Source organism: Crocuta crocuta, unplaced genomic scaffold, assembly GCF_008692635.1.
Source record: "Crocuta crocuta isolate KB4526 unplaced genomic scaffold, BGI_CrCroc_1.0 scaffold267, whole genome shotgun sequence".
NCBI lineage: Eukaryota > Metazoa > Chordata > Mammalia > Carnivora > Hyaenidae > Crocuta > Crocuta crocuta.
The window spans coordinates 2,394,625-2,419,335 of record NW_027531899.1 but is presented as its reverse complement, the minus strand read 5'-3'; the positions used below and the strand labels follow the sequence as shown (position 1 = coordinate 2,419,335).

The 24,711-nt window shown below is 43.7% G+C and overlaps 1 protein-coding gene across 2 annotated transcripts; it reads right to left on the bottom strand.

The window, feature by feature from the left end:
- Nucleotides 1–4,193: 4,193 nt before the first annotated feature.
- On the bottom strand, nt 4,194–24,711 carry LOC144239744 (WD repeat-containing protein 87-like). 2 transcript variants are annotated; one of them, XM_077773912.1, is made up of 7 exons: nt 24,571–24,711; nt 17,818–17,940; nt 15,183–15,350; nt 11,669–14,538; nt 10,936–11,195; nt 5,345–10,187; nt 4,194–5,059 (listed from the first exon to the last, which is right to left on the bottom strand). In XM_077773912.1, the coding sequence occupies exons 2-7, from the start codon at nt 17,926–17,928 to the stop codon at nt 4,330–4,332; spliced, it is 8,982 nt and encodes a 2,993-aa protein (XP_077630038.1). In that variant the 5' UTR covers nt 17,929–17,940; nt 24,571–24,711; the 3' UTR covers nt 4,194–4,329. The 2 variants fall into 2 exon arrangements, with proteins under 2 accessions (XP_077630038.1, XP_077630037.1); XM_077773911.1 differs by lacking the exon at nt 15,183–15,350 and having other exon boundaries at nt 4,194–10,187.

The window sequence follows — 24,711 nt, the reverse complement described above, 5'->3', positions numbered from 1 at the left end:
CATTACTCACAATAGACAAAATTTTGGTGGAAGCAACCCAAATGCTCACCAACAGATAAATGGATAGACAAAATGTGGTCTATACATACAATGGAAAATTATTCGTCTTAAAAAGGAAGTTCATTCTGACACCTGCTATAACATAGATGAACTCTGAAGACAGGCATACTCATGCTAAGTGAAATAAGTCCCAAAAGCACAAATACTTTAAGTTTCCACTCATATGAAGTACTTAGATTCATAGAGGCAGAAAGTAAAATGGTAGTTGCCAGGAGCTGGGGGGCACGGGGATAGAGAGGATGGGAGTTATTGTATAATGGGAACAGTTTGTTTGTTTGTTTGTTTGTTTGTTTTTAGAGAGAGAGAGCAAGTGTGTGCAAGAGGCAGAGAGAGGGAGAGAAGAGAATCCCAAACAGGCTCCGAGCTGTCATTGCAGAGCCCAACGTGGAGCTGAAACTCATGAACCATGAGATCATGACCTGAGCTGAAATCAGGAGTTGGACGTTTACCTGACTGAGCCACCTAGGTGCCCTGAGAACAGAATTTTAATTTTGCAAGATGAAAAATGTTCTCTGGATGGACACTGGTGGCTGCACAACAATGTGAATGAATTTAATGCACTAAACTATTCACTTAAAAATGGCTAAAATGGTAAATTTTGTTATGTGTAATTTACCACATTAAAACATTATTTTTAAAGTTGTATCTGCTGATGTAAATAAGTCAAGCTCAGTTTCTTCTTTATGACTCTATTATTTTTGGGATTGTAAAACGCTTGGCAAAATTCTCTAGTGTTTAAGAAAAGCAAATTTCTTCATTTCCCTATAGCAGACCTTTTTTTTTTTTTACATTTTGTTAATAATTTATTTTTTAATTTACATCCAAGTTAGCATATAGTGCAACAATGATTTCAGGAATAGATTCCTTAATTCGTCTCACCCATTTAGGCCATCCCCCCCTCCCACAACCCCTCCAGCAACCCTCTGTTTGTTCTCTATATTTAAGAGTCTTATGTTTTGTCTCCCTTCCTGTTTTTACATTATTTTTGTTTCTGTAGCAGACCTTTTAATAAACTATTAATAGTTTTCTTCGAACTAAACACGATTTAATACTTTTCATCTTGTTTTTTTCCCTCTTCTGGAAATATATAGGATATTTGAGGAGCTATATGATGGGGGGTCTTTTTTACTCATACTCAAAACACTTTTGACGTCAGATGTGTGGTTTGTTTCCCCCACACCGACCAATTCTCCAATATGAACTTGGTGTCCTGCAGTTCAATTCTGACACTAACCAGAGTAAGCACAGACCCCACAAGTCTCAATCCCACAAGCCTGTCTTCTGCTTTAAAGCCCAATTGCAACTAGTTGGTACCCAGATTACCCAGAACTGTCTGACTTGTACAGAATTCACAGCCTCCACAATCTCCTCCTCAGATTCAATAATTTGCTACAACAGCTCACAGAACCCAAGAAAACAGTTTACTCACTACTGCTGGCTTATTACAAAGGATATTTTAAAGCATATAGCCAGACAGATAGATACATCAGGTGTGGTCTGGAAGGGTCCTAAGTGGAAGAGCTTCTGCCCCCAGGGAGTTGGGGTGCACCACCCTCTGGCACACAGATGTGTTCACCAACCCGGAAGCACCCTGAACCCCACACTTTGGGGGTTTTATGGAGGCTTCATCATGTAGGAATGATTAATCATTAACTCAATCTCCAGCCCTTATTTAGAGGATGGGAGATGCGGCTGAAAGCCCCAAGCTTCCATACAAAGTGACCAGTCCCTTTCTAGGAGCCCACCAAGAGTCACCTCATTAGAACAAAAAGATATTCCTATCTCCCAGGAGATTCCAAGGGACTTAGGAGTTCTGTGTAAGAAACATGGGTCAAAGACCAAATATAAGTAGGAGCCGGAGGCAAAAAGCATTTATATGTAATGTATTATTTCACAGGAGGGAATTCCACATGTAAGTGTATGTTTGAAATCTTTGGAGTTATTTAATTTATTCTGACCTTGCAGACTGCTTCTCTGGGGTCTAGCTCCTTCCCTGGAAGCTCACAGTCTTCTCAAATTTTTGTTTCTTCTCTTTTCTCCTAAACCCTTCCCCATGCACTTTTGTGCACTCCTCTTAAGCTTCCAGGTATCTTCCCTGAGCTCTGGCTCCTTCAAGGGCTCCCTGGCTCCTCTAACCTCAAAGTCTGCTTCTTCTGCTCATCGCTTTTCCTTTGCTGAGTATGGGATCTGTTCCCAGGACGTCTTAACTTCTGTACATTGTCAACTCCATCTGTTCCCTTTAGACTCTCAGACCTCTACCCTGGGATCTGTCTCCTGCTCCAGGGTTCCCCCCCACCCCCGCCCCTCAATACTCCCAAGCTTCTGATCTCCTGGACTCCCAAGCTTTTTTTTTCCTCGAAATTTGTCACTTACCTCAGGAGTCTGATTTCTGATGCCCAAGATCTCTTTGGCTTCCAAGCACTTCCTTTGTGCTCGAACTCCTCCCCTACTCTTTCAGACTCTCTCCTTGAGCTCTGTTCCCTTTTTCAAGGTACCCTCAAACTCTCTTGAGGTCCCAGGCACCTCCTCTAGCCTTCAGTTCTCCTCCTGTGTTCCCAGTACACTAAAATGGGCGTAGCCAGAATCACATTTGAGGCTCACAATGAGCCTCATTTGCACATGATAAAAATGAGACTTAGAATAAACAATTGAAAATTAAAACAAAAACAAAAACAAAAAACCTGAGACTTAGAGGTGAAATCACTGGCTCAAGATCATATGTCAAATTGAAAGCCAGGTGTTCAAATCCTGTTTGAATCTTAGAACCCATATTGTCATCCACACACTTACTTCCCATTAAAATAGCTACTTATGAGAGAGAGAGAGAGAGAGAATTATTAAAATCCAGGAATTCTGTTAAGTGTTTCACTAAGGTAGTCGTTATTATCACCATTTTACTTTGAGGAAACCAAAAGTTAAGATTTAAGAGCCAATAAAAGGCAGAAAAAGAACATGAATGAGAGTTCTTCTGAATTCAAAGTTGGTATTCTTAATCATGATTTCACTCTATTTCCCCCATTATATAGATGAGAACACTGAGGCTTAGAGATGTTCAGAAACTACAGATCAAAGTTTATGAAGGGGCAAAATTATGGGTCTTCTCTGCTTCCTCTCAGATTGATCCTAAATAATTAAAAGCCCAGCTGCACCAGACAGTCTCCTCTTAAGAATCTTTGAGAGAGGGGCGCCTGGGTGGCTTAGTCGGTTAAGCGTCCGACTTTCACTTAGGTCATGATCTCACGGTTCGTGGGTTTGAGCCCCGCGTCGGGCTCTGTGCTGACTGCCAGCTCGGAGCCTGGAGCCTGTTTCAGTCTGTGACTCCCTCTCTCTCTGACCCTCCCCTGCTCACGCTGTCTCACTCTCTCTGTCTCCTAGAAATAAATAAAACATAAAAAAAAAAATCTTTGAGAGAGGATGGGGCACCTGGGTGGTTCAGTAGGTTAAGCATCTGACTTCGTCTCGGGTCATGATCTCGGTTTGTGGGTTTGAGTCCCGCATCAGGCTCTGTGCTGACAGCTAGCTCAGAGCCTGGAACCTGCTTTGGATTCTGTGTCTCCCTCTCTCTGACTCCCCTGCTCACACTGCCTCTCTCTCTCTCTCAGAAATAAAACATTAAAAAACAAATTTTTTAAAGAATGTTTGAGACAGGAAATATTAAAAACCAAAGAAAAATTAACCAAATATTAACCAAAGAGTTCCAGGACATACTTTTCTATCAACAGTTGATCAAATGCTGGCCCCTACCCTCCAAAAGATGTATCCACTGGGGCGCCTGGGTGGCTCAGTCAGTTGAGCGTCTGACTTCGACTCGGGTCATGATCTCACTGCTCATAAGTTCGGGCCCTGCGTCAGGCTCTGTGCTGACAGCTCGGAGTCTGGAGCCTGCTTTGGATTCTGTGTCTCCCTCTCTCTCTGCCCCTCCACTGCTTATGCTCTGTCTCTCTCCATCTCTCAAAAATGAATAAACGTTAAAAATTTTTTTTTAAAAAAAGGATGTACCCATTGACTGAAAAAACAACTGGCCCTGTGAGGACAAAAGTTATCTGTTTTCTCTGTATACTTTCTATGGGAATTCTAGGCTGGGGGAGGAAGAGAAATAAAAATGTTTGTTATAAATGAGAAATGTCATTTTATTCAGTACAAGAGAGCAGGTTTCTGGAGCCAAATGAATACATGTCTAGGCCCACCTTGAAGTGAGTACAGGAGGCTTAAAATCTATGGACAGGCTTATTTCCCACCAACGCCTCAAACTCCTAATGTTAGGTCAAATCATAGAGATGGAGTAGAGATGTTGGGCAGCTTCTCAACAAGGTAAGGACTGACTTGTGGTAGGCTTTTCCAGGCAAGTTCTAGGAACCCATACTGGGCGATGCCCACAGGTTGGACAGTATGTACTTTGCACTTCCCAGGCAGAGGTACAACATGATGGAACTTGAGAGGACCTTCAGGGGCATGAGAATGACCACAAAACAGGCCACAGAACAACCGTTCACCAAGTACCAACTCCTTGGTTTTCAGGGCCCTTTTGTAAATAGTCTCTTGGGGTTGGAGTGCCTCTCTCTGCAGCAACTGTAGTAGGAGCCTCTGGATTTGGGGGGATTTAAATTGGTACAGATCCATGAGTTGGTAAAACTGTTCCATCCAAGTAGTGTGGTCTTCTGCATATCGTTGCTGCAACATCCGCAAAACATAGTACAGTGCCACGAATTTCTCCCATTGAGGCAGCTTTTCCTTTTTCTTAGAGATGGGCTGTGGCTTCTTCAACTTGGGCAATGTGAGGGGCCTGTTTTTTCCCTTAAAAGCCCGGAGATCCTTCTGAAACATCAATGCTAGAGTTTGTTTGTCCACAGAGGCATGGGCACCTGTGAAAATCTCTCGTGTGGCAGGATAAAAGTGTTGCGTTTCCATCTCTTTGAGAGCACTGGATAACTGCTGTACCCGAGCACTCCTGTAAGGTTCTCCTAAAACATGCCAGTTTATAGCCTTTGGGACGCGAATCCTCTTGGTGGTTGATGAGAATACTGGTGAAGGGATGGGCAGTGCATCCTTCTCTGCCTTCTGAAATTTGGGGAGCTCTCCCTTCTCCCTCAGGGCCTGGAGGTCCTTCTGGAATATCAAGGCCAGGGACTTTTTATCCATAAAGGGATAGACAGTTGTAGGAAAATCCTTTCCAACTGGATAAAGGTGCAACATCTGCTTAACAGCAGAAGATACCTGTTGTGCCTGCTTCTTCCTGTAGGACTCAGCTAAGAGAGGCCATCTGAGACCTTGTGGGGTTTGAGACCTCATGGTACCTGATGGTAACACTGGTTTAACAATAGGGAATGGCTCTAGCTGGCTCTCTTTTTCTTTTCTTCTAATTGGAGGAATCACTTTTAAGTGCTTTGGACTCAAACCATCCTTATAGGGTTGTGATATGTCTGCATGACTTACTGCTAGGTTCTTCCTGAGGTGTTTAGCAATGGCTTTAAGATTGTACAGATGCATCCATTTCAAGTATCCCTTTGAAGTGAAGTTTCTAAGGAGCTGGTTCAGTCGATGGAAACTGTTCTTGGAAAGCTGCTCTCCTGCTTCCAGCCTTATTAAGGCATTCATAATCCACTCCTCATCTGAGAAGCTTGCTTCTGAGCATCGTGGCCTTTCAGCTGGTACAGAAGTAAGGGATGGGGTTGGGACTTGGACTGGACCTAAGGCTCGGCCCTCAATTTTCCCCACTAGCGAATCCGGGTACTTCAGGAACCACTTCCACATGTCACCTTTGCATCTATGTTCAGATTTCTGTGGTTTCCTGATAATATCAGATAAATGGGACTCTGGCCTATGGAGGTCTTCTGGGATCTGGGTCTGTAGGCCTGCTTTGCTAACTTGTAAAAACATATCCCTGGCTTTCTCCAAGAGCACATGCTCTTGTCTTCCCCAATAACTTGTCTTAGGGTGTGCTCCAGGAAGTTGACTTTCCTGACCTTTCAAATCTAAATGATCCCCTAACACTTTCCAGGGCATGCTCTGTTTTTCCAGGGCTACTGGGAGTGGTGTTTTGAAGGGGCTTTTCAGAACTGTTGTCCACATGACTTTATCCCGAAGTATGAGATCTCTCTTTCCATCAAGCAATCTTTCTTTTTTAAAAGACATTTTCCTTCTAGCTGTACCTTTCTTTTTCTTGCCAAGAGCCAGCTTTGATAAGCTCACTTCTTCCTTGGAGAGCTCTGTTTTCAGTACTTCCTCTTCTGGGAGTATCACCTCCATAAGTCTCTCCTCATTCTTCTGCCCTTCCTCCTTTTCCTCCTTCTTTTTCTCAATCTTCTCCATTTCCTCCTCTTCCTCCTCGCCCAGGATCTCCTCTTCCTCCTCGCCCAGGCTCTCCACTTCCTCCTCGCCCAGGCTCTCCTCTTCCTCCTCGCCCAGGCTCTCCTCTTCCTCCTCGCCCAGGCTCTCCACTTCCTCCTCACCCAGGCTCTCCACCTCCTCCTCGCCCAGGCTCTCCTCTTCCTCCTCGTCCAGGCTCTCCTCTTCCTCCTCGCCCAGGCTCTCCACCTCCTCCTCGCCCAGGCTCTCCACCTCCTCCTCGCCCAGGCTCTCCTCTTCCTCCTCGCTCAGGCTCTCCTCTTCCTCATGTGGGCCTTCTTTTTTCTTCTTACTCAACCTCTCTTTCTCTTGAGTAAGGCTCTTTCCCTTCTTCCTTCTTTGGGATGAACTTTCTTTTTTATGCTTCTTAGCCAAATTCTCCTCCAGGTTCTCTTCACTCAGCCTTCCCTTCTTTTTCTTCTTCTTGATCACATATTTCCCTTTTTCCTTCCTGGGCAGAATCCCTTCCTCTTCTTCAGTGACACTCTCCTCCTCTTTCCCCTTCTTAGTTGGATCTTCCTTTATTTCCTTCTCAATAAAACTCTTAGATAAGCCTTCAAACAGGGTACCTCTGATACTCTCTAATAACCACTTCAGTGGAGTCTTTTCTAGTTTATTCTTCTCAATTCTCCTCACAAGTTTCTTTAGCTGCTTTTTTTCTAACAGATTTTGTTCCTGGACCTCCTTTAATATACTCCCTACCTGGACTGTATCTAACAGTATCTTTCCCTGGACCTTCTCTAATAACCTTCGATTCTCCTCCAAGCTCTCTCCATCAGTCAGTGTTCTCTCTTTGGTGGCCAGCTTATTGTCTTCTACTTTTCTCTCTTCCTGACCCAGCTCCTTCTCTTCTTTCATTATTTCCCCCTGTTCCTTAAAAAATTCCCACTTTTGGCCATCCACTTCACTCTTCCCCATCATGGATGATCTCTCTTCCTCACATATTTCTATTTCCTTTGGTAGCATTATACTCATTTTTCTAATTGTTTTAGCCAGGATCTTGAACAAGTTACTCTCTTTCTTCCTTATATCTTTTAACCTGGAACTAGCCTCTTTGTCTTTAGTATGAATCCGTTTCCCCATAACCAGTTTCCTAATTGCCTGTATTCTCTCCTCATTGGTTCTTTTTTTTTTCTTAGCAACACCCATCTCCTTGGTCCTAATGTCATAGGCCAGTTCCGTCTCTTCCTCAGACAATTCCTCTTCTTCCACAATTTCTCTCTCTTCCTCAGTTTTTTTCTTTCTCTTAATTATGCCAATTCCCTTCCTGGCGATTGCTTTTTCTTTCTTAGCAATATGCCTCTTTTCCTTGGCCAATTCACTGTCTTTCTGGGTCAGTCTTTTCTTCAATGCCTTTTCCTCTTTTACCTGGGACTTTTTCTCCATTTTGCCATCGTGTTCCTCCCTTTCTACAAAAAATTTCTCTTTTACCCAAGCCTGTTGTTTTTTTTTATCTTTCTCTTTCTCCTCTTTCTGACCCCATATTCTCTCTTCTTGGGACTGTTTCTGCTCTTGTAGGGCTAGTTGCTCTTTTTTATGGGTCTGTTGTTCTTTTTTGTCAGTGGCTTTCTTGTCTTTCCCAACCCATTTCTCCTCTTTCTTAGCTTGTTTTTCTCCCCCCATGGCCCGTTTCTCTTTTTGAGGGAACACTTTCTCAGTTTCTTCTATCTCTTCCTCCTCTTCTGAGACCAATTTCATTATTTCCCTGGCCCATTGCTTTTTATCCTTAGCCTGTTTCTCCACTTTTTGAGCCAAATTCTCTTCTTTCTGATCCCATCTCCTTTTTTCCCAAGTCTGTTTATTTTCTTCCTGTGACCATTTCTCTATCCCCCCAGCCTGTTTCTCCTCTCTTAAGTCTGCTTTCTTTTTTCCCCAGTCCCATTGCCTCTTTCCCTCGGTCATTTTCTCCTCTATCTGGTCCCTTCTCTCCTTTCCCCCCTGATTTTCCTCCTCCTCTAGGCGCAGTTTCTTTCTTTTCCAGGATAATTGTCTGTCCCTGGCTTTTTTCTCCTCTTTCTTAGCCTGCCTCTCTTTCTGCTCTTCTTTCTCCTGTTTCCCAACTTCTTTTTCCTTTTCTTGGACTTGTTTCTTTTTGTAGGCCTCTTTTTTCATTTTTAACCATTTCTTCTTTTCTGAGATCAATTTAATTTCTTGCTCTGCCAACCTGCCCCTCGCTGAAGCCTGTTTTCCTTCTTCTCCAGACAGTCCCTCCTCTTCGCTAGACAAATGTTCCTCTTCCTGGGCTAATTCCCCCCTTTTCTGGGCCTCTTCTTCAACATGTTTCTCTATATCTTGGAAGTGTTTCTTCTTTTTGTGGGACTTTTTCTTGCTATCTTTAACTTGTTTCTTTAAGTCCAGAATAAGTCCCTCTTCATCCCAGGCCAGTTCCTCTTTTTCCTCACAGGGCTTCTTCTCTTCATCACCCAGCTCCTCCTCTTCCTTACCCAGCTCTTCCTCTTCCTGGGACAATTTCCTCTCTCCCCAGACAGGCAACCCTTCTTCCTGGGGCCACATGCCTTCTTCATGGGCCATCATAATCCTCTCCCAGTCCCACTTACTCCTTTTCAGTGCTGCCCTCCCCTCTTTCTGGGTCACTCTCTTTCTTTCCCCTAGTAGTTTTTCCCCTTTTCCAGTATCTTTCTTTTCTCCTAAAACTAACTTCTGCTCTTCCTTGGTTAATTCCTTTTGTGGATAAGCTAGTAGTCTTTCCTCCCAAGCTATTTTTTCTTTCTCATGAGCCAGTTTCTCCATATCCTGGGTCAGTTTCTCCTTTCCCTGAATTAATTTCTCCTCTGGTTTACTTAGCTTCCTTTCTTCCTCAGCTATTTTCCCATCTTGAGGAAACGCCTTGTCCTTCTTTAATGTTTTTTTGTCCTTTTGTCCTCCCAGTTCTGTCACTTCTTCCTCAGCAATCTCTTTATCCTCCTTTTCTGTTATAATGGATGGTTCTTCTACCACTCTTTCCTCCAATTCTGACGAGTCCTTTAAAAGGGGGCAGATCTCTTGGAACAAATCCCAGCTGGGCTCTTGGGGAGCAAGCATCACCTGAGCCAAGTCCACCAATTCTTGACCCAGATCCCTTAACATTCCTGAATGGGAGCTTGCTATCCTTGAGGTAGCAAGATAGTAAATGTCATCCCGCCAAGACCTGGTGTCTGATCCACCCTTGCGTCTAGAGGTACCAGCCAAACCTCGGCCACTCTTTCCATGTTTCTTCCTTGTATCTTTTTCTTGCTCAGCAATCTGCATGACTTTTTCTTTGGGCTCATCTGCAGTTGTCTCTGAAATATCCTTCAAATCTTTCTGTTTCACCTTCAAATCTTTCTGTTTCACCTTCAAATCTTTCTGTTTCACCTTCGCAGCTACTTTTTTATGGCTTTTTCCCACTGCCCTTTTCCAGAGTCTTTTCTTGAGTTCTTGTCTTTGCAGCTTAGGGAATATCTCTCCATAATCTTTCAAGCCATGTTGATCTATGGCTTTCATAACCTGTGTGGCTTCCACTGCCTCTGTAACTGTCATGTGACTTCTTCCTTCTTCTGTGGCCTCTGTGGCTTCTGTGGCCTCCATCAGGACCACCTTTGATTCAGCTTCCTCTTGAGATTTGGCTGGGCTGAAAGTACTTAGTGGCAGCTCTGGCTCTAAGGCAACATTCTCTTTGTCAATTAGCTCTGATTTCTTGGCCTCCCTCTGTTCACCTTCATGCTCTGAAGGCACCAACATAGAGCTAAATTTTATAAGTTCTGTCTCTCTCTTCTTTCTGGAAACTCTCAGGTTCTTTTTAACTGCAGAGATATTGAGGAATATAGTTAAGAAAAAAACAGAAGCCCTGAGTGACATCGTTTGTAATATACAGTTAATGAACTGCCATAAGAAGTACAAAGGCAAAGAGGACTGAAGCTTTATGGCACAGAAATGCTTGCCATTTTATCCCAGCCTCCATATCCTAAAGAAATAAGATCTTGCTGTTTGTTGTAGTATATGTTTCTTTCCCAGGAAGGTTACTTTCTATGGAAAAGAATTTTTTTTTTTTTATTTCTAGGAGAGAGAGACAGCGTGAGCCGGGGAGGATCAGAGAGAGAGGGAGTCACAGACTCTGAAACAGGCTCCAGGCTCCGAGCTGGCAGTCAGCACAGAGCCCCACACAGGGCTCGAACCCACGAACCGCGAGATCATGACCTAAGTGAAAGTCGGACGCTTAACCGACTAAGCCACCCAGGCGCCCCGGAAAAGAATTTCTTTACATAATTATGTTCCCACTGGTATCATATTAGATATCTTTTTTTAATATTTATTTTTGAGAGAGAGAGGGAGACAAAGGATCTGGAGTGGGTGCCGTGCTAACAGCTAACAGCTAACAGCCGCAGGGCTTGAACTCACAAACTGTGAGATCATGACCTGAGCCAAAGTCAGATGCTCAACCGAATGAACCACCCAGGGACTCCCATTTTAGATATCTTGGCCTTACTGACCCTGTCTTTTGGTACCCTGAGGCGGGCCCCAAATATACCCTGTATATTACCCCATACGTACTAAGACGTTCTCTCTTTTCTTGAATATATGTCATTCTTTCCTTTCGTTTGAAGATCTCTTCAGGTGTGAATCTTCGTTTGACAAGGGTCTCAGGTACACCAGCCATTGATATGTCTAAAGAAAAAGGAGGTTGTTGGTCTCTATGTGACAAGGTCAGGTTTTCATTTAGCTGCTGCTCCACCTGTGTAAGCAGGTTTTGGATGTCTTTAGCTTGGATCCCCAGCAGCTGGTGCAGAGAGGCTTCTCCAATAAACTCCTGCCTACAAAAGTCAAGAGGAAAGAAGGATGATTCCAAGCCACTGATAAAACAAGATTTGAAGGAGGAAGAGGAGGGAAGGAAGGGAGAGAGGAGAAGAAGGAGAAATTACAGTTGAAGAGGCAGGGATAAAGTGGCCATTTGGTACAGAGTAGTCTGAAGTAAAGGGTTGGTAAAGAATAAAGAATCAAAGATAGCAAAGAATTGAGTTCATCAGGTAGATACAAGATGCTTTTTTGGTGGGAAGGTTTGTGGACTTGAGTCTTAAGGAATCTTAAGGACATGAAGAAGTGATGGAAGGGCAGGCTAATCAATGGTCAGAAGAAGGGTAGGCACTAGGGAGAAAAGCACATAGAAACAAAGAATATAGTGGGAGGAAAAGAATAGAAAATGTTGTAGAAAAGGAGAATAAGCAATCAGATTCTGGAGGTTAGGAGCTAGAAGAAACAGAAGGGGGAAATCCACTACACAACTTACTGCATTTTTTGGAGGGTTTGTTTCTTCAGCAGGCCTACCAGCATGCTCTTACTTTGGATGCCTATGACTCTTATCATAAGGTATAAAGCCTTAGCTCGCACATTTTCATCACTGTCCATCAATCCCAGACTCAGTGGAACAGCAAAGAGATGGCTCATGATGCCTAGCCTATCTAGCCCCTCCCAAGCTAGCTCACGGATGCATGAGTTGGAATGGAGTGTATCTTCTAGCAGGCGACTGACAGTCTCAGAGCACAACCTTGGAGATACTTGATAAGTGGCAAAAATTTGTGCCAGGGCACTAATATATGTCTTGTACTGGTCTACAGAACAGTAAATTGTGAGGCTAAGGATTGCTTCGATTAAATTATTTAGTAGTCTTTCATCAAGTTTTCTTCCTGCCCAATTTCGGTTTACCAAGCTTATTAGAACATCATAGAAAGTTCGTTTCCACCACTTGGATTTATTCCTCTCTCTCATTGAGATATTCTCTTCTAATGGAGGCATAGGTGACAGTGTCTGGTATCTGATGGGTTCAGTCATGTCCCAGTCTGTATCAAGGTAGGATGGGGACAGATCATGGCGTAAGAAGACTGGGGTACCGTTAGGCCAAAGGCGGGCACGGATAACTGAGTTGGGGATGTAGCCATCAGGAGCAAAGGGCCATTGCTGCCCTTTACCAAAGAAGCCATGCAGTTTATGGTAGGGGTTCAACCCATCCCAGCCAGCCAGCCATAACTGAGCAGGAACTATATGGGGGGGACGATTATGCTTGAGGTCAGGAGTAGAAAAAGCAATATCCTTATCCTCCAAAAAACGTAATTTGGGTTTCACTTGAATCAGAGTAGACATATGCCTCTCTTCCTCTACAACATGGGGCACAGTATTGTCAAAGGCAATAACCCGTTTGTTAACAAGGGCCTCTAGCCCCTGTAATTCCTGTAGCCCTTGTCCAAGGTAGACGAATTTGGGTACAAGTACTACTTCAAAAGAAAAGAAGAAGCTAGGCAGAAACAGTTTAGGGTTTTCTTCTATTTCATCAGCATTGTTTAGGATAGCTAGGTGAATCAGCTTAGCAGGAGGGAGCAATTTTAAGCAGGATACCAGGTAAAGACTATGGTTGAAAGTTAAAAGCAGGTCTCCCCGATTATTGGCAAAGCAGAGTGGGCCAAAATGCAACGCTGAGTCCAACTCAGTTATGAGTCTACCGTGGAAGTCCCAGATCCGGACTGAGCCATCAATGCCCCCTGTGACAAAAAGTTTCAGGGAAGAGCAAACATCAAATGAAGTGATGGCACACTGGTGCAGGCATTTTGTCTCTTTAAACATAGAGCTTCGTTTTGATTCTGAAGATTTCAGAAAATCTTGGTAGTGCCAGAGACGCCAGCAGTGGTTGTCAGTGATGGCACCCACAGAACCAGGCAAGAGTACCACGTGCTGTAGGGGACAACCACAGAGAATTTTGCTTATGGACTGTAGGGTTACTCTGTTCTTCTGCAGCAGAGCTTCTGTCAGGTACACAGTATTATCCATGCCATAGGAACAGAGCAAGGAGTTTTCCTGGGGCCCTTCCAGGGTAGACAGGGCCAAAACTGCCCCAGAATGAATAGGCTTCTCTATTCGGGCATGACTATAGTGGGAGAGGATTCTCACCATGCCACTGCCATGCCCACAGAACATCAGTCCCACTAGGCCCATACCCAAATGGGACTGCGCGTAGGCCAGGCAGTTTACTCTGTCCCCAGAGTTTACTGAAGTGCACACCACATACTTGGCTGTGCAAGGTGAGCGCATCGCATCAAACACCAGGACCTCTGCGCCACCTGTTGCCACAAAGAGCTCCTCTTTGTCTGGGTCGTAGGCCCAAGCCACGGCCTTATCCATGACAAGTAAAGGCCAGGTGAGAACCAGGAGATCTCCTGTCACTGGAGACAGGAAGCGCAACAAACCATCCTTGGTGGCACACAGGATCCGAGTCCAGTTTCGGCCACAGCAGACCCGGCGCACCTGCTCAGGAGCAGAACCGCAGACATTGAAGAGGCTATAAAAACAAGGCAGGTGGTGCAGGGAGAAAGTGTGGGTGGTCTGGCAGAAAAACGTGGTGTTATCAATAAACTGCAGTTGCCGCAAACCCTCACCGATATCCAGCTGCCGCAGCAAGTTCCCAACAGCAAGGTTCCATTCCCTTACTGTGCCTTCTCGGCCTGCTGTCAGTAAGGTGTGGATCTCTGGCCGGCTGTGAACACATATAACTGATGAGGAATGGGCCTGGAAGCTGTGGAGGAAGTTACCCCGGTCAAGACCCCAAGCATGGATCTCTCCATCCTTGTTTCCAGCATAGAAATAGCCCTGAGAGACACAAGTGAAGGAGCAGGTGACGGAAGAGCTGCTCCCTGTGGGAGTGAACTTTCTTATCTCTTTCAGCTGGCCCTGACCCTGGTGGGTGAAGACCCTTACCTTATTCTCACAAAGGGCCAGGAGAGAGCCCTGGGGACCATTCAGGGAAAGGCCCTGTACGAGCTCATGACCAGACATGGGCACTGTTTGTGCCATCCGGAGGTCCCTGCCATTTGGTAAGATAAGCCAGGTAACCACAGCCCCCAAGGTACCAGAGAGCAGCACCTCCGTTTCTGGGTCGTAGCAGAGGCAACTGATGGAGAAATGACAGGGCACTGTGCCCAGGGACATGAATGCTTGATGGTGATCTCCAAAGAGCCACAGGTGCATGTCACCACAGTAAGCAACTAACATGTGGTAGGAACCCGTGTGGACCATTACTTCAATGGGTGGCACTTGATCCATCACACGAAACTTCATCTTCTCCATTTTTCCTCCTGCTTCTGTATCTTTCTTCTGGATCCAAAGCACTGCCTAGAAAAGTATGAGAGATGAAAGCCAGATATGGAGACAGATAATCTCCCAAAGTGAGGGGTAGGAAGGGTTGAATGTTTAGATCACTGTTCCCTCTTGTAACACTAAAGAAAGACAGAAGAGTGTGACTTTGGGATTTCCTGGTACTGGGATCTGGGTTTGGGATAGAAACACGATGCTTAAGGCTTTTTCCTTGGTCTTCAGTCTGGTTTCTAAGCAATATGAATTCTCTGAACCTGAAACTAGAGGTGAAAAAGGATCACTGCATCCAGGTCAGATTGGGATATGGAGAAAGATATTAAAATGAGCTAACTCAGAATCCCCCTCATCATTCTGAGATGAGGACAGTTGAGGTATGATGAATGTAAAGTGGGTTAAGAAGGAGAGGAGGGGCGCCTGGGTGGCTTAGTCGGTTAAGCGTCCGACTTTCGCTTAGGTCATGATCTCGCGGTTCGTGGGTTCGAGCCCCGCATCGGGCTCTGTGCTGACTGCCAGCTCAGAGCCCGGAACCTGTTTCAGTCTGTGTCTCCCTCTCTCTCTGACCCTCCCCTGCTCACGCTGTCTCTCTCTCTCTCCTAGAAATAAATAAAAACATTAAAAAAAAAATTAAAGAAGGAGAGGAAAAAAAAAGGAGGTAGCTTTACCTGTATTTGCTTTGAATCTGGTTCTACCCAGTTTAAGGAGACAAAATAGTTGATGTCAATGGAGTAGAAACAGATGAAAGGCTTGCTCTGGGGATGGTGCAGAGTCTTGTACAGAGTCTCAGGCCAGTCACTCAGTACAATCACCTGATTCTTTGGTTTCTCAGCAGCCTGAGTCAAAGAGAAGAGCAGCCTGAGCTAACAGGCCTGAGTCCCCACTCATTCATTCATTTAATAAATATTTATTGAGGATTAGCGGACATTTGTTGTTTTTTCATTAACCAACATTCATTCACCATTCAACTGGAAAGCACTGTTTGGGCGAGTCACACCTCCCTCACCTGCACCCACATCTTAATTCAAAGTACCTCTCAGCCTTTCTCAACCAAGTTTCTGTAAGAAATAAGCCCTAATATCCTAACATATCCATTCTACATTAGGCATTAATTTCTCCCTTATGCATCTAGAATGCTACTAGTTATGTACCATCCTTAAGAGAAATGAGAAAATAGCCCCTCAAATCTGTTTTCCATGGTTCAGGTGAGGAACACTTGAGAAACAGTGGTATGTTCTAGGACAGACACTGGGGATATGATGCTGAGCAAGAGAGACATGGCCTTAGCTTTCAGGAGATGAAAGTCCAGTGGGGGAAGCAGACATTATATAAACAACTAACAAAAGTCTGTACAAAGCAAACAAGCACTTCCAAAGAAAGGAATACAATCCTTTATGAGTATGACAAAACAATCCAACCTTGGCAAGTATCTCTACCTCAGTTGGAACAATTCTTCAAAATTCCTGCCTATACCCAAAGGACCACTCCTGTCACTGCCACACTTATGACACACTGCCTATGAGAAACTTGTACTTCACAGACTTAGAATGCCCATCACGTGGGCATCAGAGCTGGACACTTTGGCATGCTCTTTCACTAGTCCTATGTACATCCAAGGAAAACATGTGCTATTCACAACATGGAATACAGCTCTAACATTCTGTATTCTGACCCAGTGGGGGTGTGTGTGTATGTGTGTGTGTTGTATGAAGGGCAATATATGCCTTTTAACATGTTACATAGTAGAATATGTCCAACATAAACTATCTTCCAGTGGCAGAGTTTACATCTAGGACATAAATACATGAACTCCTTGTAGCGATCAGCCAAAACTGAGGCTCATAAAATCTATTTCTGAGGTCCCTTTTCCCAGCAGACACTTGTGTTATCTGGCCTCTTGAACACTACTTCATGAATCTAACTCCCCAAGTTTCTCTGAATCCACAAAGGACTTGAGACTATACTGAGGCCGTTATCTGCAACTTAGAAACTCTCTTTATATTTGTTGTATTCAGATCTTTGTGTGTTCTGGGAGAACACAGAATGCTTGGGAGACCTTCCAGTGTCATTGCTGGTTCAGTGAGAGCAGCAGAGTTGAGAGCAGGGATGCTGGTATCTGAGCTCTCAATCTCTCACCCCTCTTCATTGAATCAGAAGGCTCCTTTACATACCTCTTACTCCATTAGTTAATTACCATTCCTCTCCTCCTTTCCAGACTTTAGGTACAAACAATTCACTTACTCACTCAACAGTATCAAGGGTTTTCTCAGGAAGACTCTAAAAGTCTATCTTAAACCTAAGTGATGTATCTGTGCCTGGAAGTACTGTTGCCTACTGTGTATCAATCCCCCTCCTTCTGTCCCAGTAAAACTCAGATCTTGTTTAGGGTGACCACGGCCCCAGAAATTCTGGCAATATAGAGTGGCACCGTGGCACTCAAAGGCTGGCACAGCTCTGTATTTTCTTCTAAAAAAATTTTTTTTAATGTTTTATTTATTTCTAAGAGAGAGAGACAGCGTGAGCAGGGGAGGGTCAGAGAGAGAGGGAGACACAGACTCTGAAATAGGCTCCAGGCTCTGAGCTGGCAGTCAGCACAGGGCCTGACGCGGGGCTCGAACCCACGAACCGCGAGATCATGACCTAAGCGAAAGTCGGACACTTAACCGACTAAGCCACCCAGGCGCCCCACAGCTCTGTATTTTCTGACCTTCTCTCTTCTACCTACTTGCATTTCTTTTTTTAATTTATTTCTAGGAGAGAAAGAGAGAGACAGCGTGAGCAGGGGAGGGTCAGAGAGAGAGGGAGACACAGACTCTGAAATAGGCTCCAGGCTCTGAGCTGGCAGTCAGCACAGAGCCCGACGCGGGGCTCGAACCCACAAACCGCGAGATCATGACCTAAGCGAAAGTCGGACGCTTAACTAACTAAGCCACCCAGGCGCCCCTACCTACTTGCATTTTAAAGCTGATACCTGGAAGTACAGGACCTATCCGGTAACCTTAAGATGATAAGCCAAAATAATAAGGATGGCGAAAAGAAAGAAACAGAACATGGGTGCTTGACAACACATAAAGACAAAGGTATCTCCTGCTTGTTTAATCCATATGTGAATTCACTTTCTGGTTTTTTGTTTTTTACAGCAGAATGTGTTTTAACTGTTATCACCTTAGTTTAGAAGGAGGAGTTGTTTAGGGGCATGGAAGGTCTCCTCCAAAGCTGCTCACAGGCTTCCCAGGACATAGGCTGCTCTGGCAGGGGTGATTAGTCCAAGCCCACCATGAGCAGATCTCTCATACACGTCACCTTTAGATCCTTCAGGACATTATTTATGAGGAGGCTCAAGTCCTTCCACTCAGGAATAAGTCTGGGTGATGGTGCCATTTCTGCCACGCGCCAGCATTTTACAGACCTCATGGCTCACGGAACCTGTGGAACATAAACCGACTTAATCACAACATCTGATGTGAGACTGGAAATTAAGGGAGTTGAGAGAGGGAAGAGCAACAGGGAAAGTTAGAGAAGAGGAGAAGCAAAAGCATTAGGGATAGAAGAACCTCTCTTATTTCAGAAAGATCAGAGTGACAATGAACTACTGACACTTGCAACAACGTACATGAATCTCAAAATTAGTGATGGGAAGCCAGACACCAAAGAGCACCTACTGTATGATTCCATTTATGTGAAATTCTAGAAAAGAGTAATCTAACCTATAGGGACAGAGCAGATCAGTGGGTCTGACCTGGGTCTGAGAGACTGGGCAATTCCTGAGAAAGAGTAATAGGGGACTTTTTTGTAGAAGTGAATGGAATCTTCTATATCTTGGCTTCTATATCTCAGTGGTTATATGGGTAAACAAATTTGTCACAAGTCATCGAAACATACACTCAAAATGGGTCCACTTTATTACATGTAAATTATACCTAATAAAATTGATTTTTAAAAGATAGGAGTGGAGAGGGAGTTTTAGGAAATCTAGAAACGGAAAAAATGTGGCAAAAGAAAGCTGTCAAGTAAGCTTAGGTGAATCATTGCAGCACAGCTGAAAGAATACAGCAGCCTGGCTTGGCAGCCCTTCCTTTTTAGAAATAAAATTTTTAATGGTTATTTTTGAGAGAGAGACAGAGCATGAGGGGGGAGGGGCAGAGAGAAAGGGAGACACAGAATCTGAAGCAGGCTCGAGGCTCTGAGCAGGCAGCACAGAGCCTGACGCAGGGCTTGAAACCACAAACTGTGAGATCATGACCTAAGCTGAAGTGAGATGCTTAACCGACTAAGCCACCCAGGTGCCCCACCCTTTCTTTTTTGATTTTTTTTTTAAGTACTCTCTGCACCCAGCATGGGGCTCCAACAACCTTGAGATCAAGAGTTGCATGCTCCATGGACTTGAGCTAGCCAGGAGCCCCACCTTCCTTAACTCTCTTCATTGGGATGCTCATTTTTGTAAGCATAATTTTTAAACTTAACTCTATCCTTCTTTACTACTGAAACCTTCACATACGTGAGTCACTCACATGTTTAACAAATATTTACTCGATGTTCATTATATACCAGGCCTCCGTACCTAGAGTTGGAGATAAAGCAGTGAACAAGAACGATTATCTGAGTTTATTATCTAATATGGAAGGCAGATACTGAACAAGTTAAAACAGATGTCAGGTTCTGGCCAGATGTCAGCTAAAATAACCTGAAAGTCTCCCACTTAGGAACTTCTAGAAATTGTAGATAACAAGAGACTGAATTCTAAGAGCTAGAAATGAAGAGGCAGAGAAAGCAGTAAGTGCAAAGCTGCCCCTGTGACAGTTCTGAGGAGGTATAGTTATCAGAACCCCAAAATGACTATACTGGCTAGGAGCTAGGGTAGTGTTACCCTGGCTGAGGGAGGACATAGGACTTGGGCTCATAGGACACAGAGAGCTGGAACTGAGACCCCTCCATTACCTTGGAAACAGATACACTTCCATCAACACACCTGGCTTATGACCTGCTCTCTGAAAGCTGATACACCTTTAAACTTTTTTCCAAGCATGATTCAGGAACCTACGTACCTCCGAATTCCAGGCGATACTCATGGAGTTCTCCAAGTGATTCTCTGACATATACCTCACTTGGACTCACAAGGAAGAGAAGCAAGGGGAAGAAGAAATACCACAAAGCACACCAACCATTCTCTCTAAAGAAATCATCATGTAAAATCTCGACCTGAGAGGGCAATAAGCTAAGGGTCACAAAAATCTCCTTCACAATCTTAGCATGTTCTGTATGATTTATCTGATATCTATCGTTCTCTAAGGAAATTCCTGGAACACTGAGAGTTACATCTAATATCTTGTGGGTTTTTTTTTAATTTGTAATGTTTTTATTTATTTCTGAGAGAGAGAGAGAGCATGAGCAGGGGAGGGTCAGAGAGAGAGGGAGACATAGAATCTGAAACAGGCTCCAGGCTCCGAGCTGGCTGTCAGCACAGAGCCTGATGCAGGGCTCGAACCCACAAACCTGATCTCACGCCTGAGCAGGGGTGGCTGAGTGGCTCAGTCAGCTGAACGTCTGACTTCAGCTCAGGTCATGATCCCATGATTCGTGAGTTCAAGCCCCATGTTGGGCTGTCTGCTGTTAGCACAGAGCCTGCTTCTGGTCTTCTGTCCCCCTCTGTCTCTGCTCCTCCCTGCTTATACTCTCTCTCTCTCTCAAAAATAAATAAACATTTTTGTTTTAAATGCTAAGGAAGCCAGCTTCCCTCTACTTGCTAGAAGGGATGATGCTGGATTCATGAATTGCTTAATAAAGCCACGTAGATCTTAAAATTAAAAAAAAAATACTAAGAAAACTACCAAAAAGAAAGAAACAAATAGAATGTAAGATTCAACCAGTGGAGGAAGGGGATCAGAAAGAAAAGAAATACATACTGATCAAATGAAAGAAATATAGAAACATCACAAGGAAAAAAGAGGTATGACAAATAGAAGCAGAGTGACAGAAACAAGTCTAAATATGTCATTACAGAACAAATACAGACTAAACCCATTTGAAGACAAATTTTCAGATTAGATTTTTTAAATGAATAAAGTATAGTTGCATTCTGTTAATAAGGGACAAATCTAAAATGTAAAAACATAGAGGACCACTTGGGTGGCTCAGTGAGTTAAGCGTCCAACTTCAGCTCAGGTCATGATCTCACAATTCATGGGTTCAAGCCCTGCATCAGGTTCTTTGCTGACAGCTCAGAGTCCAGAATCTGCTTTGAATTCTGTGTCTCCCTCTCTCTCTGCCCCTGCCCCCACTTGTGCTCTGTCTCTCTCTATGTCTCAAAAATTAATAAATGTTAATAAATAAATAAATAAATGTAAAAACATAGAAACATTAAGGTATCATTATTTACCATGGGCTTCTGTTCTGAAAATCATCTAAAATCAATAAGGAGAATCAAAAGATCTTTGCAAACTCAACTTCAGCAAAACCAAGAGATAAGTATAATTGGTAAATAACAAATTACTTGTAAGGGCTGAGAAAAACAGCTGAAATCAGTGGCAATTATGACAAAAGAATTGGAAATAAGAAATTATGGAGAGAAATTTGAGGAGGGAATGGTAATTATGGTAATTTGTTATAGCATCAATAGAGAATTAATTCAGGGACTAACACTGTTTTGGAAAATTTATTTATGCACAAATACTTTCTGTGTATTATGTCATTTAATACCAGCAACCTTCTGAAGTAGTAGCTAGCTTTATTCCCATTTTGCAAAAGAACTTAATTAGTCTACCTATAGTCACACAGCTAGTAAGAGACAAAGCCAGGATTTCAACGCAGGACACATGACAGTCGTATGTACCCCTTGAACTCCTTGGACTACTGAGCTACGCAACCTTCCTAGAGTCAGTGGAGCTCACAGAACTTAGATTAAGGGTGTCCAAGGTGAAACAGTATCTCGTTAGCTGAGCTCAAATGTGAGCCTGGTTTGTCGTTTCAAAACTGCTAATTCTCAAACAGCCAACAAATATTTGTTGAGATTCTACTTTATGACATTTTGCTTTACAGTATTTTGCTACTGACTGGGGATCCTAAGTTCAAAAGTAGACCCTGTCTTCAAGGAACTTCAAATTGTTAAAATTTGGTAATTGCTATAACGGAGCACCTGAAGGTGCATGAGGCACCACAGAAGGCACTTAACACAGAAGTGGCATGAGGAGGTTGTCAGGCAGATAAGGCTTCCTCAGACATTCCAGGAGGAGAGGATGGCACAGACCCTTAAATGTCTGATTTGTGCCAGAAACTACCTAGGAGTTAACTATTCTTACAGCACGATGTTCAAGAAGGCAAGAGAAGAAAAATGGCTAGACAGGTAGGAGTTACTATAACTGTCATACTAAGGAGTTCAATTTTCATATTGAAACACTGAAAACCAGGGGCACCTGGGTGGCTCAGTCAGTTAAGTGACCAACTTCGGCTCAGGCAGGTCATGATCTCCCAGTTTGTGAGTTCAAGCCCCACACCGGGCCCTCTGCTGTCAGCACAGATCCCGCTTTGAATCTTCTGTCCCTCTCTCTCTCTGTTCCCCTTGCTCATGCTCCCTCGTGAGCACATGCTCTCTCACTCTCTCAAAAATAAACATTTTTTTAATTAAAAAAAAAAAGAAACAGTGAAAAACAGTGTTAACAGGGGAGTGATGTCAGATTAACCTTTTAGAATATACACTCGTCCAGCCTGGAGCTGGACTGGGGATCAGTCAAGACAACCTGCCAAGAGGCTACTGTGATAGTAGAGATGAAATATAATTAAGTATTCTGATTTAGAGCAGTGGGATAGGAAAAGCAGATGACAAGAACAATATAATATGTTTAGGATAAAAAATATTTGGGCGGTAGGATTTATGGATATTGCAGATTATTTGGGTATGCAGATTATTATTTCTCAGGAAAAGAGAAATCTAGAATGGTTCCTGGGTTTCTGGACTATGGTTTGAATGAAATTTGATATATTCAAATGGACTAAAGAAGAGTAGGAGTGGGTATGGAGGAACAAAGATCAGTTTGATTTTGGATTTGTTAAGGTGGTTATAGAATATCTGAAGGAAGACAACTAAAATACCTGGGTCTGGACATCAGGGAAAAGGTCTGGGTTGGAAACAAATACGTGAAATTATCAATCTATAGGGACAGCTGAAGCTGGGGATCTGGAGTAGCTTGCCCACAGGGGGCTATGCCTCATGAGAAGGAGACTTGATAAGCAGATAATTAAGGGGGCACACACTAGAAGAACAACTATAATGAGATATGATGTTCTTCCAGAAACCTGAGGAGGAGACTCTCATGAAGGTAGATCATCTGTAACAGGTCAAATAAGATGAGTGGATCTGGCGAACGGTACCAGTGTCCTTAATGGGAACAATATCAGCAGAGCAGTTATTCCTGAAGTCAGCCAGGAAGGAGCTGAGGAGTGGGTGAAAAGTAAGAGCCCTACATAAGCTCCAGGTTGAACGGAAGAGAGGGGAAAGAGGAGAAAGCAAGAGAGAGGGGGAAGGTAGAAAAGTATGTGGGGAAGGTTTTTTTTTTTTAACCCCAGATTTTTCATTAAGTTCAACAGACATAAACTTATTCTGTCAAATTGCTATACAAGTTCCTAAATGCTTATTCTGAATTTCTGCGCTTATCTTGCTGAGGACCAGGGCAAACAGCTCCCAAGCTGGCCCCAGAGTGCTTGGGAGGACCACATTGGGGACTCCAATCTCTAGCTGAACAATTTCCAAGCATTTTTCTTCCATCTAGCAACAGTTAACTACCTCACTTCAATTTCCACCACAAGTAAACCTTAAACCCTCCAGAATCCTCTAGACAATTCTCAAGGGCATGCATGGGAACACCAAAAGATTGGCCCCTGGAGGGAAGATTTTTTTAAATGAGATAGTTAAACATGTTTAAATGTCAGGAGGAAGAAACCATGAAGGAGAGAGAGTGAAAATACAGAAAAGAGAGAACAGGCTGCTACACCAAGCTAATGTGACAAGAGAGGAGGGTTAAAGAGCACAAGCTCAAAGACTCTCTAAAAATCCCCTGGTAATTTAAGACTAGGAGTTCCGGGAAAATAGAAAATGCCTGACAATTCTGTTCAAAACCTGAGCTAACACTCCTTTCCACCAAGTTTGGAGTGAGAGGCATTTCACTTTAACCCGTCTTGGCCTCAGAAAGAAATGCTCTTCTCTTTTTTCCTACTACAGCCTTTATTTTTTTTATTTTTAATTAAAAATTTTTTAATGTTTATTCATTTTTGAGAGAGAGAGAACAAGAGCAGGGGAAAGGAGAGAGAGAGGGACACACAGGATCTGAAGCAGGCTCCAGGCTCTGAGCTGTCAGCACAGAGCCCAAAGTGGGGCTTGAATTCACCAACCGAGATCATGACCTAAGCCAAGGTTGGTGGCTTAACCGACTGAGCCACCCAGGCGCCCCTCTACTAAAGCCTTTCATTTTTTTTTTTTAAATGTTTATTTTTGAGAGAGAGACAGACAGAACAGACAGAGCTCAAGGGAGACATGGGCAGAGAGAGAGGGAGACACAGAATCTGAAGCAGCTCCAGGCTCTGAGCTGTCAGCACAGAACCCAGTGTGGGGCTCAAACTCAGGAACCCTGAGATCATGACCTGAGCCGAAGTTGGTGGCTTAAGCAGCTGAGCCATTTAGGTGCCCCATTGCCTCTAAATTTTTTTTGATGTTTATTTTTGAGAAAGAAACAAAGTGTGCGCTGGGGAGGGGCAGAGGGAGATGGAGGCACAGAATCTAAAACAGGCTCCAGGCTCTGAGCTGTCAGCACAGAGCCCCAGGTGGGGCTCGAACCCACGAACTGTGAGACCATGACCTGAGCTGAAGTCAGATGCTCAAACAACTGAGCAACCCAGATACGCCAGGCCATGCCTTTAAAAAATAAAGTGAAAAAAATGAAATCCAAAAAGTTTTATAATGAAAAAGTGCAACAGAACTTCAGGGTGCTATTACTGTGAGAAGCGAAGGGGCCATGCTGAGTCTGAGGTAGGACAGACAAAAAAGAGAAACTTCACAAATAAACTTACCTTTACAATCCTAGATTCTGCCACTTCGATGTTTTCTTGTGCTGACTTCTCAGACTGAACAAAGTCTTATCTCACCCACAGCGACATATCCTAATGAGCTCAGTAGGACCACTGTCACTCAATATGCATCCTCCAAGTTGA